General features: G+C 26.9%; 2 protein-coding genes across 2 annotated transcripts; one reads left to right on the forward strand and one right to left on the reverse strand.

The window, feature by feature from the left end:
* The first annotated feature begins 5,825 nt into the window (after positions 1–5,825).
* On the forward strand, positions 5,826–9,109 carry LOC147806124 (uncharacterized). Its single transcript, XM_087150242.1, has 2 exons — positions 5,826–5,976; positions 8,483–9,109. Exons 1-2 carry the CDS (start codon positions 5,938–5,940, stop codon positions 8,972–8,974), a joined length of 531 nt encoding a protein of 176 aa, XP_087006368.1. The 5' UTR covers positions 5,826–5,937; the 3' UTR covers positions 8,975–9,109.
* A 1,663-nt stretch (positions 9,110–10,772) lies between these two features.
* Positions 10,773–14,106, reverse strand: LOC147806125 (uncharacterized). The gene is made up of 2 exons (XM_087150241.1): positions 13,956–14,106; positions 10,773–11,403 (listed from the first exon to the last, which is right to left on the reverse strand). The coding sequence occupies exons 1-2, from the start codon at positions 13,992–13,994 to the stop codon at positions 10,912–10,914; spliced, it is 531 nt and encodes a 176-aa protein (XP_087006367.1). The 5' UTR covers positions 13,995–14,106; the 3' UTR covers positions 10,773–10,911.
* Between the last annotated feature and the right edge of the window lie 4,037 nt (positions 14,107–18,143).

Genomic DNA, 18,143 nt, shown 5'->3' on the forward strand with positions numbered 1-18,143 from the left:
AAGAAGAAGAGGGCATTTTAAGGGAGGGTAGCTTCGATGATAGCTTGTATGGGAAGTATACCAGATTGGCTGACTTAGCCACCAGTAGGAGACTTATTTAATCTGATTCAAGAACTTTTTTAAAGATTCGCGTGGATATTTCTTTCCTACTTAAAATGATTCTCTTTACTCAATCGGTTGCTATTTTTTATTTACAAATGAAAAAAAGTGAACAAATTCTGACATTAAGGGTTGAGTAGGTTTTTTTTAATGTTACTTTTTAATTTTACGTTATTTATTATGAATGTTCATTGACTGTTAGATGGTTTAATTTCTAAACTTGCACATTTTTTAAAGCAGTTAATGTCTTTTATTATTTGAGTTTTCCGGAAAAAGTGAAGTGCTTAAACATATTAACTCTGATTTTAAAAGGAGATAAAACTTTTGCTGAAACTATAAATAGTTCATGTTATCTGTGCCGAAAAAATATTAAATATCTTTGTTTTTATTATTTATTTTTTTACTTTTTTTTAAAACTGAAAGCAAGCTACAGCAAATAGGATGAAATCTAAAACTATCAATGATGATTTTTATCAGCACCCATCAAACCATCTGAAATTAGCTAAGTTTTTTTTGCTTAATTTTTTACTCGTATTTTAATGTAGCCTGTATAAGTTTTCTCACTATTTATTAAAATAAATAATTCTAACAGTTTTTTATTAGCAAATTTATTTTTTTCTTCTTAATAACCAATTTACTATGTGAGATAAATTTATAGATGAGTTATTTATTAATAAAACATTGAGCTTGGTTTAAACAATTTTATACAATTTCCATGCATATTCTGTTTATCAATCATTACATAGAAATAACAATTTTAATTTGTCATTGAGTCAAAATTTTAATAGCGGTTACACCCAAAATTTGATATCATAATTTTTACATCTTTTGTTTTTTGAAAAGTATATATTACACAAAACAATAGCCCAAAACGATATTTTTTGATTTAATTTATTTCACAAGATGTTAACAATTAAATTTTAAAGCTCTTTTTAATTAAAAAATAAATATCTAAGGATAGAATAAATGGATTTTAAAAAATTGTATCTCATTTTACGCGGAAGTAATTGAAGTTTTTGATAAAATAGTTATAAATAAAATATATTCTTCTAGTTCCAAGTTCGAAATCTAAAAATTATGTAAATAAATTATAAATAATTAATTATTCATAATATTATTCACCTAAAATTCTAAATTTATAATTTAATATAATGTTTATTATTTCGTGATTTATGGAATTGCGATCCATTTTTTTTGATCAGCCATTTTGTACAGAATAAAATTCCTTTAAAATGGGTTTTGTTTGAACTTTGTACGACATTAACAAAATTTTTGTTTTTCATTTTGTAACTTAATTTTGCAATAAAAATTAAATTTTTGTTTTATTATAATTATTTTATCAAAAACTTCAATTATTTCCGCGTAAAACGAGATACATTTTTTAAAAAACCATTAATTCTATCCTTAGATATTTATTTTTTAATTAAAAAGAGCTTTAAAATTTAATTGTTAATACTTGCAAAATAAATTAAATAAGAAAATCGTTTTGGGCTATTGTTTTGTATAACATATACTTTTTAAAAAACAACAAAAAATGTAAAAATTATGATATCAAATTTTGGGTGCTACCGCTATTAAAATTTTGATTCTTTTAAAAAAGAGAAAATCGAACGATCTAAGCGATGTGTCAGGAGCGAATACTTATTTCTCTTCACTCTATAGTTTAGAGTAGAGTGCCTAGAGTAAAATCGGTACAGGCTCTCTAGTTTAGAGTGAACACAATAGACAGAGTAGCTAACACAATAGACCGAAGAAAGAGGTCTCATTTTCTCTCGCCAAAACCAGTCTTAAGGAGGGACCTGCACCCCTAATTGAAATAATCATACCTCGTTACCATAGTCACCGCCACACCTCCAGACGAATGTCTGTCAGAGTACCTATCGTAGATATAGTGAATATAGTGAACATATATAGTGAAAGTAGATATAGTGAATAGTAGATATAGTGAATATAGTATATGTGGATATAGTGAACCAAAATAAGAGAGGAAGTTTGATATTATGAACTTTTTTCTGTCTTCGACTGATTTATTTTCTTCATTTTTTATGTAATTTTGAAATTTCTACTTCAAAATAAATACATATACCGATTTTAAAAACCATCTATAGGATGAAATGCAGTAATAAGCATTTTTTCTCATTTTCTTCATTATTGAATTGGTACAGCATCAAAAAAAGCCGCCACCTTCCAGTATCTGGACAAATGCTTAAAGTCAAACCAGATGAATTTGGTGAGACTACTTTTATGCTCTCGAATGCCTGGGTAGGTAGGAATTATATAAATTCAAGGGTTCTGGGTAAGAGGAATTATATAAATTCAGGAAAAATTATCGGAGAGTCGGGAAATGTTTCCATATCTGATGTGGAGGATTGCTCATCAGCTAAAGATAACTCATTTTTTTTTTTTTTTTTGTACGCAAGACGTAGAGTAATGAAAAATAAAAGTTAACACATTTTTGTTGCTACGTATTATTTTTCAGTCATTTTTGTATTTCATTTTATGGGTCATTTATTTAAGTAATATGTAATAAAAAGGGGGAGTTTGAAACCATTAGTTAAAATTGTTTACGGAACGGATATAGTGAAGTCCTGGTTATTGTGAACCGAAATTTCGGTCCCTTGAAGGACTTCACTATAGCGGGGTTCGACTGTATTAATTCTAGAATACTTGAGGTGATATTCTCATCAATTAAACTAGCGGTATTCTTTTTTTAACCTCAAACGCGTTAATTGTTATTTATCTTGTTCTCATGTTTCCAAATTAAACATTAATGGTTAAATAGATTTTATAATTCTCTGATGGAAATATAGTAGTTTAAAACATGAAAAAGCGATTTTATACAACGTTATAACGACACCAGCGAGACAATTCCAGGATATTTTTTTTTTCAAAAAAATTTCATATTCCTTTTTTAAAATTGAGTAACGCAGTTTTCAATATCCGCTGGTATTGACTTAACCTTTATTACTAAATATTATCACAATGTGTGAAACTATTTTGGAAGTTGACGCACATTTTTTTTTATCATTCAATATTATTTTCAAACTTTTCTTAGATTTTTTGATTTGAGTCTATAAAGTCACGTCAAGATTTGATACATGATTCTTTGATTTGATGCTTAACTGATGATCCTTTGCGAGAAGAAATTATACTATAAAAACATAAAGCATAACAAAATACCTAGGCATATATTTTTTTTAATTATAAGGATCAATTATAAATATCAAAATATAAGCCATATTTATATATTGAAAATAATTAAAATTTTTTGATTATTATTTGCAATTGCAATAGTTTTGCAGTTGTATATTTTGTTTCCAGTTGTGTCAAGTTTAGCACACGCAATTTCAATTGTGAAGTTCAGTTTTCAAACCTCTACCTTTTCTTGTAAGAAAAAAATCTGTATCTGTTGTCTGTAAAAAAAAATTAAATAATCAACTTACATAAAAAATATTACTATAACTTAGTAGAGAAAGCAAATAATGCATAAATATTCGAATAAATGTAGCAAAACTAGTAGACAACACAAATAGTCAACACACCGTTCTCAATACAATTTAAAAAATAATATTGATTATGGATCATTCTCTGAATAGTGGTCTTTTTATTTATTATTATTATCTTTAAAAAAAAAAAAAAAAAAAAAAAAAAGAATCTAACTCGGATAAATTTGCTCTAAAGTTTCAAAATTTTTTCTGCGGGTACTTTATTTCTTGAACTATTAACTTATAATTATTTTATTGTGTAGTACATATATAAGTGGGTATAAATTATTCCACTACACTCAAACTCATTCCCTCGTGTGGAAATAATGATGGAAAGAGTGTGAAGGAATGTTAAATTTCTTCCATATACCATTTTATTAAAAATTCATTAGGCTTAGTTACATTCTTAAACATTAAATATTTATGGAAATACATTTTCATTAATATTACAAGAGAAATTTTTTTAAAAAAAATTTATAATAAATGGGGAATGACATGCAATGAAAATACTTACATTGATCTAATGCTTGAGAGCCACGTTCTTTTCAATGTAGAATGTTATCCATCTGAAAACAAAATATCATCTTTCCTTGCTGCTGTACAAACTAGGTTCAACCAGCAAAAGCCGATGCCTGTTATCTACTCAATATATAATAAAGACATGTTTATTGTTTTGCAAGAGAATGATGGCAATTGGTTGGAACTGTGTTAAAAGTGTTCTAATTTCTCTAGGTATCTTAAACTATAAGGATGAATAAAATTTTATTTAAGGCTGTTTTTTGAAGGCTCCATCGTAATATGAAATTATGCTTTTTTTGCGAATAATATGCCATTTTTATAACTGCTGTGGTTTGCAACTGTTATTCATTACTGCTAGGTAAAGTTTAGTCTATCTAAAGCGAGCGGTGTCTACACTTATTTTGAAAATGGCGCAAAACGTCAATATGGAGAAAAGCCACAGTTTTGTGAAAATGAAAATCGTTTTTGTTTTAATTTTGTAATATTAAAAATTTACTCCAATGCTCACTTGGGCTCATAAAAATTTATAAAAAACTGAGAAAAAGGCAGTGAATTTGATAGTTTTTATCTAGTTGGATAAATGTCTTTAAATTGGCGGTTTTAAAAAGTTTAATAACTTATAAAATATTTAAGTTATTTGTCTGTCATTCTAAAGCCCAGATAATTTTTCACGGCAAAATTATATGTATAGTTAGTAGTATGTGGGGCACTATAGACACGGAAGTGACGTCATAGTCAACCGGAGCTTATTTCTGCCCCAACCGGAAGTTGACTATTTCTGCCCACCTACAACCGGAAGTTGTTTATTTCTGCCCACCTACAAACCGGATGTTGCTTATTTCTGCCCGCTTGCTTATTTCTGCCCGCCTGAAAATCGAAACTTCGTCTGCAGCGTCATGGGGAGCTTATTTCTTTTTTTTCTTAAGCCTGATATATTTTTAGTTTCGGTTTCTGTTTTTAATTTAGTTTCGTTCTTTTAAATATTATTTAATTTATTAGTTTTTGAGGGTGGCAATACTTATTATTTTAATACTAGTTTTTAAGGATGGCAACATTTAGAAACTTTGTTATTTGGGGGAGAAATTGTGTATTATGAAGTTATGACGTCATCTTTTATTACATAACACATAAATGATATCATGCTTTTGATCTAGTGGTGCCATCTATGTGGAGATTTTATAAATAAAATAACTTTATATCTATTTTAATATTTAAATCTGTTTTAATATTATTTATTAAATATAATTAAGGCTGAGGATCGAACTCGCGCCATTAAAAAGCCTTCGCGGGTCAGTAGTTGGATATCATAACCACTGACCCACGAATGCTTGGATGTGTTAATAAGTTAAACTTTTGTATTCTGAACACGTGTATAAATGAAAAGGATTTGATATCGATATAATCCTACAGTTTCATCGATATATTTTTCACTTAACCTTTGACAGTTATTAAATAATTATTTCTGCCCCTCTTAATGTTATTATAACTTTCTCTGGATGGCAACGGTACTGACCATACACGTGTTCAGATTTGACGTGTTTTGTGTGATAGCACAACTACTGATTACAGAGCGAGTCATTCTGATAACATATAACAAGCTAGATCTTGGTCTATGACGTATGTGTTGAATTCACTTTCTTTCACTTGCGCTGGTTAATAGCTAAGCATGTGACAGTTTAACATTTTTCTGATTGGCTGTTAGAGTTATACTTTCATGATTTGGCAACTAGAAGGATAGAGTGAATTCATTCCCCCTACTTATATTAGTATTTCACTTGTTCTTCTGTTGTGTCTCGATTAAGTTTTTGAAAGTTTTTCAATTCACCAGGTTGTTATGGACGGATATTTAAAGAGAAAACATGCTGAAACTGAAGTAAGTACTATTGATTTCTTAGTAATTTACCATGCTTTTAAATTTATTGTTTTATTTTAACTTCTAGCACTAATTCGTTTTAACGCAGAGCATGTGACAAAACTTAGTTAACTTTAAAAATTTTATAACTATGTTATTTTTATTATATTGATGATAAATAGTATATTGATAATGTTAAATAGTATTATTTATAAAACTACTGAGATGCGCTAATCTGTATCTTTAATTAACCAAGAGAAAGTAAATTGCTTTGTACATTTTAATTAATTATTTTTATTTTGTTAATAATAAAAATTACTCATCTTCTTAGTTACAAATTAGGACTAGTTTTTTTTTTCATTACGTAATCTAAATGAAGTTAATATTTGTTAAATTAACTTTCTATTTGTTAAAATTTATTAAGTATGACTACTGCGAATATTAAAAGTATTAGAATCAAAGGTATATTAATTTTAAATTAATAAATATTAGTTTATACGATTAGATACTTTTATCCCTATCGTTTGGATTTACGGCTATCAATGTTGTCATTTTTGAACCCAGAAGACAATGGAACTCCTAGATCTTGAGACAATACATGTCTTCGAAGAGAACTTTGAGAGTACCCATGTTATATGAGGAGGAAGACTACGAAAACCTCCTACCCTTAGTCCGACGACAAATAGTGGGATTGGTTTCGTTAACCAGTATCCTGTGAATGTACAGAGATCAGAGGAAAACTTAAGGTTTCAATAAAATAAATTTGAATAATTTAAGAAATACTATATGAATTCTAATGGTGTCATCTATACTTAAAATGTTAGAAAGAGACTATTAATAACTCTTAATTTTAGTTATTTTTTAACATAAATACAGTTGATATAAATGACTATAATTATTATTTACCTATTTAATATTACCTATTATTAACCTATTCAATAAAAAAATATACCCTTTAATAATTAATACCAAAAAGTTTCATAAAAACTAGAAACTTATTACAAAAATATAAAAATTATTTTTGAAAAACTAGAAATTTTTCACAAAAAATAAAATTATTTTCTGAAATATTAGAAAATCTCCCTCAGTAATAAAAATATTTTCTAAAAGCTAGAGCATTTTGTTAAAAAGAATAAATAACGACATATTTATATTATCAATTATATATTAAATTTCCTTAAAATTTCAAATGAATTATTTTAAATCTAAGAAACATGTAATGGGAATTTATCGTTTTATTACGTCGTTTTATTCAGTTATTACAATATACGATTCATTTATTACAATATTATTACAATTACGTCGCTTTATTCATTTATTTCATCGTTTTATTCGTTTTATTACAATTTAATATTATAATAATGCAAATAACTTACTTTATTTTCAAATTAGGAGTTAATGTAAAAGTTACTATAGCCTTTCTATTTGAAAGTATATATTTAAATGATACTGATTACAGAACTTGAACATGTTATCTATTTCTCACAAAATTTTACAAAGATAATGTCTATCCGGGACGTTTGGGGCTTATCCACGTTTTATCAATTAGTCATAATATCATAGTGCTTCATACTTGTTATAGAACGTGGGAATAAAATTATTTCCTAGAAAATTGTTAAGAAACACATGATGTGTCCTCGCAGAAGTGATTGGGTGAAACTTTGAATAAAATGTTATTTATTTTATTAAAATATATTTTGTCTTTATTGATCATTTTCACATGTGAAAAAGTTTATATTATCAAGAAAAAATTACACTCTTTAATAACTAATACAGAAAGTTTCAGAAAAATATATAGAATTTTCTGAAAAACTAGGAGATTTTAGCAAAAACTTAAATATTTTTATAAAACTAACAAATTTTTAACAAAAAAAGTAAAAATATTTTCTTGAAAGAGAATTTTTTTTTTGTAAAAGCATAAATATTTTCTTAAAAGATAGAAAATTTTTAACAAAAAATTAAAATTTTAAACAAAAAGTTAAAATTTTTAACTTTTTGTTAAAATTTTTTCTTAAAAGATCGAAAATTTTTCTAAGAACATAAATATTTTCCTAAAAGATAGAAAATTTTTAACAAAAAGTTAAAATATTTTATTAAAAGACAAAATTTTTTGCAAAAACGTAAATATTTTCTAAAAAGATAGAAAATTTTGTGAAAAAGTTTGAAATATTTTTATAAAATTATCAAATTTTTAACAAAATGTTTAAAAGATAGAAGATTTTTTGTAAAAACATAAATATTTTCTCAAAAGATAGAAAATTCTGTTAAAAAGTTTGAAATATTTTTATAAAACAAGTAAATTTTTTTTGCAAAAAGTTAAAATATTTTCTTAAAAGTGAACGTTTCATATTTGTTTTTGTAAAAAGGTTTATTTTAGACAGAACTCAGGAGGTAAAGACTTTTACTTTGCAAATAAATTCTTAATTGTAGTAATCGAAAGGGGTTATGAACATTATCATAAACATTTTAACTGTGTGTTGTTAATTATTTTTCTTGGTGACTCAAAATTTTCTTTTTTTTATTGTAGGAAGGAAACAGAAAAGGATTCTCAGCTTTAGTCATTGATTTTGAAGGTTTTCAACTTTCATCAGGGGCATACATTGTCAAAGAACTTGCTTTTCATGCTGTAAAAGGTAATCCCATTACCGGAGTGTGTACATTCCAACCACCGTTTCCGTTTGAAGAACTTCCAACACAACAGAAAATGCAATATTCTTGGACAGTCCGAAATATTCATCAAATAGATTGGAACCAAGGAGAATTACCCTACGTTAAATTTCATACTATGTTGACTTTTTTGTGTGATATGTATTCACATATCTATGTGAAAGGACTCGGAAAACGGAAATTTTTAGAAATTCTAACCGGCAGAGTGTTTTACAGTTTGGAAGATTTTGGCTGTCCTAAAGTAGATGAACTGATACCAACTTTTTCATCGTGCACTATACATTCACCAGATTTTAAGCATTGTGCTCTCGTTAAAGCGAAAGCATTTGGACGATTTCTACAAGACCTATAAATAGGACAAGCACTCGGAATTCAGCATAAAGTTGTTCCTGGAAGTAATATAGTAAATCTTATAAATGACTTTTTTGCGAAATAGAAAATCAGCTCCAGTGGGGGGAAATGTATTTTTAAAAACATTAAACGATGTTCAATTACCAGCAAATTTATATGTAAATAGAAAAATTGTATAGTAAAAATAAAATTTTTAAGAAAGCCTTGATGTATGCTCGCAGAAGTGGCGAGGTGAAACTTTGAATAAAAATGTTATTTATTTTATTGAAATATATTTTGTCTTTATTGAGCATTTTCACAGGTGAAAAAAGTTTATATTATCAAGAAAAATGTCACCCATTAATAAATAATAAAAAAAGTTTCAGAAAAATATCTAGAACTTTTAGAAAAACTAGGAAATTATTACAAAAACATAAATATTTTCTTAAAAGATAGGAAAATTTTGTTAAAAAGTTTGAAATATTTTTATAAAACTAGCAAATTTTTAACAAAAAGTAAAAATATTTTCTTAAAAGAGAAATTGTTTTTATAAAAACATAATTACTTTCTTAAAAGATAGAAAATTTTTAACAGAAAGTTAAAATATTTTATTAAAAGAGAAAATTTTTAGTTAAAACATAAATATTTTTCTTAAGAGATAGAAAATTTTGTTAAAAAGTTTGAAATATTTTTATAAAACTAGCAAATTTTTAACAAAAAGTTAAAATATTTTGTTAAGAGAGAAAATTTTTTGTAAAAACATAAATATTTTCTGAAAAACTGGAAAATTTTGTTAAAAAGAAATAAAAATGTTACATTATTTCCTAGTTCGTTAAGATTTTAAGATGATTACTTTAAGTTAGATCAATAAATATTTTCTATAAAATCATATTAACATTAATTTTGAATCATGAAGGCAGGAGAATCCGTTGGTTCTATGAAGCATTCATAGAGATGGGAGTCTGGATGGAGGATGAACTTTGTAGAAAGTAGTATTTAAATATGGGTCCTTGTCTCACACTCCCATCTCTATGAATGCTTCATAGAACCAACGGATTCTCCTGCCTTCATGATTCAAAATTAATGTTAATATGATTTTATAGAAAATATTTATTGATCTAACTTAAAGTAATCATCTTAAAATCTTAACGAACTAGGAAATAATGTAACATTTTTATTTCTTTTTAACAAAATTTTCCAGTTTTTCAGAAAATATTTATGTTTTTACAAAAAATTTTCTCTCTTAACAAAATATTTTAACTTTTTGTTAAAAATTTGCTAGTTTTATAAAAATATTTCAAACTTTTTAACAAAATTTTCTATCTCTTAAGAAAAATATTTATGTTTTAACTAAAAATTTTCTCTTTTAATAAAATATTTTAACTTTCTGTTAAAAATTTTCTATCTTTTAAGAAAGTAATTATGTTTTTATAAAAACAATTTCTCTTTTAAGAAAATATTTTTACTTTTTGTTAAAAATTTGCTAGTTTTATAAAAATATTTCAAACTTTTTAACAAAATTTTCCTATCTTTTAAGAAAATATTTATGTTTTTGTAATAATTTCCTAGTTTTTCTAAAAGTTCTAGATATTTTTCTGAAACTTTTTTTATTATTTATTAATGGGTGACATTTTTCTTGATAATATAAACTTTTTTCACCTGTGAAAATGCTCAATAAAGACAAAATATATTTCAATAAAATAAATAACATTTTTATTCAAAGTTTCACCTCGCCACTTCTGCGAGCATACATCAAGGCTTTCTTAAAAATTTTATTTTTACTATACAATTTTTCTATTTACATATAAATTTGCTGGTAATTGAACATCGTTTAATGTTTTTAAAAATACATTTCCCCCCACTGGAGCTGATTTTCTATTTCGCAAAAAAGTCATTTATAAGATTTACTATATTACTTCCAGGAACAACTTTATGCTGAATTCCGAGTGCTTGTCCTATTTATAGGTCTTGTAGAAATCGTCCAAATGCTTTCGCTTTAACGAGAGCACAATGCTTAAAATCTGGTGAATGTATAGTGCACGATGAAAAAGTTGGTATCAGTTCATCTACTTTAGGACAGCCAAAATCTTCCAAACTGTAAAACACTCTGCCGGTTAGAATTTCTAAAAATTTCCGTTTTCCGAGTCCTTTCACATAGATATGTGAATACATATCACACAAAAAAGTCAACATAGTATGAAATTTAACGTAGGGTAATTCTCCTTGGTTCCAATCTATTTGATGAATATTTCGGACTGTCCAAGAATATTGCATTTTCTGTTGTGTTGGAAGTTCTTCAAACGGAAACGGTGGTTGGAATGTACACACTCCGGTAATGGGATTACCTTTTACAGCATGAAAAGCAAGTTCTTTGACAATGTATGCCCCTGATGAAAGTTGAAAACCTTCAAAATCAATGACTAAAGCTGAGAATCCTTTTCTGTTTCCTTCCTACAATAAAAAAAAGAAAATTTTGAGTCACCAAGAAAAATAATTAACAACACACAGTTAAAATGTTTATGATAATGTTCATAACCCCTTTCGATTACTACAATTAAGAATTTATTTGCAAAGTAAAAGTCTTTACCTCCTGAGTTCTGTCTAAAATAAACCTTTTTACAAAAACAAATATGAAACGTTCACTTTTAAGAAAATATTTTAACTTTTTGCAAAAAAAATTTACTTGTTTTATAAAAATATTTCAAACTTTTTAACAGAATTTTCTATCTTTTGAGAAAATATTTATGTTTTTACAAAAAATCTTCTATCTTTTAAACATTTTGTTAAAAATTTGCTAATTTTATAAAAATATTTCAAACTTTTTCACAAAATTTTCTATCTTTTTAGAAAATATTTACGTTTTTGCAAAAAATTTTGTCTTTTAATAAAATATTTTAACTTTTTGTTAAAAATTTTCTATCTTTTAGGAAAATATTTATGTTCTTAGAAAAATTTTCGATCTTTTAAGAAAAAATTTTAACAAAAAGTTAAAAATTGTAACTTTTTGTTTAAAATTTTAATTTTTTGTTAAAAATTTTCTATCTTTTAAGAAAATATTTATGCTTTTACAAAAAAAAAATTCTCTTTCAAGAAAATATTTTTACTTTTTTTGTTAAAAATTTGTTAGTTTTATAAAAATATTTAAGTTTTTGCTAAAATCTCCTAGTTTTTCAGAAAATTCTATATATTTTTTTGAAACTTTCTGTATTAGTTATTAAAGAGTGTAATTTTTTCTTGATAATATAAACTTTTTCACATGTGAAAATGATCAATAAAGACAAAATATATTTTAATAAAATAAATAACATTTTATTCAAAGTTTCACCCAATCACTTCTGCGAGCACACATCATGTGTTTCTTAACAATTTTCTAGGAAATAATTTTATTCCCACGTTCTATAACAAGTATGAAGCACTATGATATTATGACTAATTGATAAAACGTGGATAAGCCCCAAACGTCCCGGATAGACATTATCTTTGTAAAATTTTGTGAGAAATAGATAACATGTTCAAGTTCTGTAATCAGTATCATTTAAATATATACTTTCAAATAGAAAGGCTATAGTAACTTTTACATTAACTCCTAATTTGAAAATAAAGTAAGTTATTTGCATTATTATAATATTAAATTGTAATAAAACGAATAAAACGATGAAATAAATGAATAAAGCGACGTAATTGTAATAATATTGTAATAAATGAATCGTATATTGTAATAACTGAATAAAACGACGTAATAAAACGATAAATTCCCATTACATGTTTTTAATATAAATGAATTTAAAGCGGCAAAAATTCCCATTACATGTTTCTTAGATTTAAAATAATTCATTTGAAATTTTAAGGAAATTTAATATATAATTGATAATATAAATATGTCGTTATTTATTCTTTTTAACAAAATGCTCTAGCTTTTAGAAAATATTTTTATTACTGAGGGAGATTTTCTAATATTTCAGAAAATAATTTTATTTTTTGTGAAAAATTTCTAGTTTTTCAAAAATAATTTTTATATTTTTGTAATAAGTTTCTAGTTTTTATGAAACTTTTTGGTATTAATTATTAAAGGGTATATTTTTTTATTGAATAGGTTAATAATAGGTAATATTAAATAGGTAAATAATAATTATAGTCATTTATATCAACTGTATTTATGTTAAAAAATAACTAAAATTAAGAGTTATTAATAGTCTCTTTCTAACATTGTAAGTATAGATGACACCATTAGAATTCATATAGTATTTCTTAAATTATTCAAATTTATTTTATTGAAACCTTAAGTTTTCCTCTGATCTCTGTACATTCACAGGATACTGGTTAACGAAACCAATCCCACTATTTGTCGTCGGACTAAGGGTAGGAGGTTTTCGTAGTCTTCCTCCTCATATAACATGGGTACTCTCAAAGTTCTCTTCGAAGACATGTATTGTCTCAAGATCTAGGAGTTCCATTGTCTTCTGGGTTCAAAAATGACAACATTGATAGCCGTAAATCCAAACGATAGGGATAAAAGTATCTAATCGTATAAACTAATATTTATTAATTTAAAATTAATATACCTTTGATTCTAATACTTTTAATATTCGCAGTAGTCATACTTAATAAATTTTAACAAATAGAAAGTTAATTTAACAAATATTAACTTCATTTAGATTACGTAATGAAAAAAAAAACTAGTCCTAATTTGTAACTAAGAAGATGAGTAATTTTTATTATTAACAAAATAAAAATAATTAATTAAAATGTACAAAGCAATTTACTTTCTCTTGGTTAATTAAAGATACAGATTAGCGCATCTCAGTAGTTTTATAAATAATACTATTTAACATTATCAATATACTATTTATCATCAATATAATAAAAATAACATAGTTATAAAATTTTTAAAGTTAACTAAGTTTTGTCACATGCTCTGCGTTAAAACGAATTAGTGCTAGAAGTTAAAATAAAACAATAAATTTAAAAGCATGGTAAATTACTAAGAAATCAATAGTACTTACTTCAGTTTCAGCATGTTTTCTCTTTAAATATCCGTCCATAACAACCTGGTGAATTGAAAAACTTTCAAAAACTTAATCGAGACACAACAGAAGAACAAGTGAAATACTAATATAAGTAGGGGGAATGAATTCACTCTATCCTTCTAGTTGCCAAATCATGAAAGTATAACTCTAACAGCCAATCAGAAAAATGTTAAACTGTCACATGCTTAGCTATTAACCAGCGCAAGTGAAAGAAAGTGAATTCAACACATACGTCATAGACCAAGATCTAGCTTGTTATATGTTATCAGAATGACTCGCTCTGTAATCAGTAGTTGTGCTATCACACAAAACACGTCAAATCTGAACACGTGTATGGTCAGTACCGTTGCCATCCAGAGAAAGTTATAATAACATTAAGAGGGGCAGAAATAATTATTTAATAACTGTCAAAGGTTAAGTGAAAAATATATCGATGAAACTGTAGGATTATATCGATATCAAATCCTTTTCATTTATACACGTGTTCAGAATACAAAAGTTTAACTTATTAACACATCCAAGCATTCGTGGGTCAGTGGTTATGATATCCAACTACTGACCCGCGAAGGCTTTTTAATGGCGCGAGTTCGATCCTCAGCCTTAATTATATTTAATAAATAATATTAAAACAGATTTAAATATTAAAATAGATATAAAGTTATTTTATTTATAAAATCTCCACATAGATGGCACCACTAGATCAAAAGCATGATATCATTTATGTGTTATGTAATAAAAGATGACGTCATAACTTCATAATACACAATTTCTCCCCCAAATAACAAAGTTTCTAAATGTTGCCATCCTTAAAAACTAGTATTAAAATAATAAGTGTTGCCACCCTCAAAAACTAATAAATTAAATAATATTTAAAAGAACGAAACTAAATTAAAAACAGAAACCGAAACTAAAAATATATCAGGCTTAAGAAAAAAAAGAAATAAGCTCCCCATGACGCTGCAGACGAAGTTTCGATTTTCAGGCGGGCAGAAATAAGCAAGCGGGCAGAAATAAGCAACATCCGGTTTGTAGGTGGGCAGAAATAAACAACTTCCGGTTGTAGGCGGGCAGAAATAGTCAACTTCCGGTTGGGGCAGAAATAAGCTCCGGTTGACTATGACGTCACTTCCGTGTCTATAGTGCCCCACATACTACTATAGTTTAAAATCATCGCATTGCTTGAAGTCTAAGGCACATGAACTATTTTATTTTCGTTTGCAACAGAAGTTCGAAAAACAGCGTTAATTTATTTACAAGCAATTTATATATACTTGATTTTAAAACAACAGATTTTTTTAAAAATCGATCTATATGTGTGAATGGGGTAATACTGAGGGTTTTAGTTCTAATGAGCAAATAATAACAACTGTGCAACTGAATAATATTGATAGTTTTGACTGCTTTTTATTTTGAAATTTCAAAAATACTCCTTAGACTCCTTGGACATAAAATTGCCTTGGACATAAAAATCATATGTATAAGGCTACGGAGATGAACATTGGTAGTCGTAGATTCAAAATTGGGTCGGCTGTTTAATGACGGTTGTAAAAAAATATAGTAAAAAGTGCCGCAGTGGCTCAGGGAATGGAGCGTTTTTCTCCCAATGAGGTGACTAGGTTCGAATCACAACGGTGGCTGTTTGATACGAATTCTGCTCCCAGCTCGCACTTGCAATAGTGCTGACGTAAAGTATCCTGAGATGTAGACAGTTCATTGGTTAGAATTCCTTGCAACTGTGCTGACGTAAAGTATCCTGAGATGTAGACAGTTCATTGGTTAGAATTCCTTTGCAATTGTGCTGACGTAAAGTATCCTGAGATGTTGACAGTTCATTGGTTAGAATTCCTTTGCAATTGTGCTGACGTAAAGTATCTTGAGATGTAGACAGTTCATTGGTTAGAATTCCTTTGCAATTGTGCTGACGTAAAGTATCCTGAGATGTAGACAGTTCATTGGTTAGAATTCCTTTGCAATTGTGCTGACGTAAAATATCCAGAGATGTAGACAGTTCATTGGTTAGAATTCCTTTGCAATTGTACTGACCATGGGAGGTTTCGGTTGTTTTCCCTCCATGTAATGCAAATGCTGGTTGGTTATATTCTCCACTCTGTAAAGAATTCTCCACGAAGGCAAATTTCTCTTAATATCTGATCCAGGAGTTCTCTTATCTTCTGAATTGAGTTCAAAATTACAAGACAACGGAGTTGATTATTAGTAGTCATATACTTAAAATTGGGTCTGCTATTAAATGACAGTTGTGAAATGAAATATAAAAAAAATTATAAGCAAAAATGTTTTTAAAGATAGTGTTAAAAAAAGTAAATACAAAAAAAAAAAAGGCAGCTTCTTATGTCTAATTTCATTTTAAAATTTGAGTACTTAAAATTTTTTTTCAAATATAAATATAAAAATCTCCTAAATATAAATATAAAGTAATCATAGCTTATATCTAGTGATGCATTAATAAGATTTAAATGAATCTATGAAGTTAAAGCAGGAAAAAATGAAGTGTACTTGTTCCATCGTAAAGGCTAATGGGTTAAGTATGCAATGTTATGCAGAAACGGCATAAATTATTTCTGATATCAAATAAAAAAAAAAGTGGAAATGAGCATCACTTCACCTGATTTCCTTCATAAAGCATAATCATTTACGTTTATTAAGCAAGAGTGTGGTTGACCACCGGCCAAATTATCTTCTTCATCAAAAAAAAAAAAAAAAAGTCTCTTGATATTTTTAGGAAAGTTTCTGCATACTTCCACATACTTCAAAAGAATAACCGCTTTTTTCTTGACTTCATATCTGCCTTGCTATTTTATTTCTCAAATAGACTCTAATAAAATCAACATTCAGTGTTTTCAGTGATGAAAAGTTGCTATTGCATTTCAATTTATCTGAAAGACTTTTTTTTATGGCTATTTTAACATTAAATATGATTGTTGGCTTTTAACGTTAAGCAAGTTATAAAAACGTCTGCTATTCCATCTGCTATTGTAAATTGTTATTATAACGGTCTAAATATGCATTGTATTGTAATGCAATAAAAAAGGACAGATAAATAGCAATATAGTGGGAAAGAACTCATAATAGAAATATAGTGGGAAAGAACTTATAATAGCAATATAGTGGAAAAGAACTTATAATAGCGATTAGTGGAAAAACTTATAATAGCAATATAATGGGAAATAACTTCTAAATAGGAATATAGTGACAAAGAACATATGTTAGAGAACATATATGTATATGTTAGGGAACACATACATATGGAAAAGAACTTGTAACATCAATATATGAAAATAAGTTTGAATTATATTACCGAAAAACAATTTTCTGGAAATCTCCACTATATTATTTTTAATAATCATGCGCAACTATTTTTTGTTTGTGCTTAAAAAAATACCTGTAAAGAGAACTTATCAGCTGTAGCAAATAATATAAGCTAGAGTTATAAAACAGTTGCCTTTGTGTTTGAAGGTTAAATTTTGTTTTTTATACGATTTTAGTTTTTCTGCCGGGGTTTGTAATTGTAAATAATCATGAATTTCTTATGACATTATTCAAATATGGTAATTTCAGTTTTTTTATGACTAGAGTACATTTCTTTTCTGATAAGATTTTGCGATTTGTTGATAACGTATAATAATTTATGATGCATTTTATTCTATTGTAAAAGTATTAAAATTTTAAATTCATAACACATATTTAAAGTCATAAGGATTTCTTAGCTTTTTAGAAAGCCAAAACAAATTGATTTTCTTTTAAATGATGTAGGGTTAAAAGGATTGTTAATTATTTGGTAAGTTATTTTTATAAATTATTCTGAAACAATAAACAATCCACAAAAATGAACAACAACACAATATAATATATATATATGTCACGGGCAATGTAAATAATTGGGCATTGTTTATAATGCCCAGGCAATTTAAAAAGTGCCCAAAAGGATATGACAAAATGATAAATTATGTTGCAATTATTACATTGCCCGGTCATTATGTATAATGCTAAAAGTCAAGTGGGCAATTTGTGTCACACACTGCCACAGGGTGTCTTGGGATATTCATCCACTTTTAGATGCACCTGGATAATTTTTAAAAAATTTTTTTTCCTGCACATGCGCTGTATAAAGCAACTACTTCAATTACTCTTATCTGGTGCAGTTTT

Source organism: Parasteatoda tepidariorum, chromosome 8 (genome assembly GCF_982258835.1).
Source record: "Parasteatoda tepidariorum strain Cologne lab strain chromosome 8, Ptep-v5.0, whole genome shotgun sequence".
NCBI classification, from domain to species: Eukaryota; Metazoa; Arthropoda; class Arachnida; order Araneae; family Theridiidae; genus Parasteatoda; species Parasteatoda tepidariorum.

Bases quoted from the DNA above. Each gene is read 5' to 3' on its own strand.
- LOC147806125 (XM_087150241.1), bottom strand. From the start codon at position 13,994: ATGGACGGATATTTAAAGAGAAAACATGCTGAAACTGAA. The intron at 11,404-13,955 runs GTAAGTACTATT...TTTTTATTGTAG, and splicing joins GAAAACATGCTGAAACTGAA to GAAGGAAACAGAAAAGGATT.
- LOC147806124 (XM_087150242.1), top strand. From the start codon at position 5,938: ATGGACGGATATTTAAAGAGAAAACATGCTGAAACTGAA. The intron at 5,977-8,482 runs GTAAGTACTATT...TTTTTATTGTAG, and splicing joins GAAAACATGCTGAAACTGAA to GAAGGAAACAGAAAAGGATT.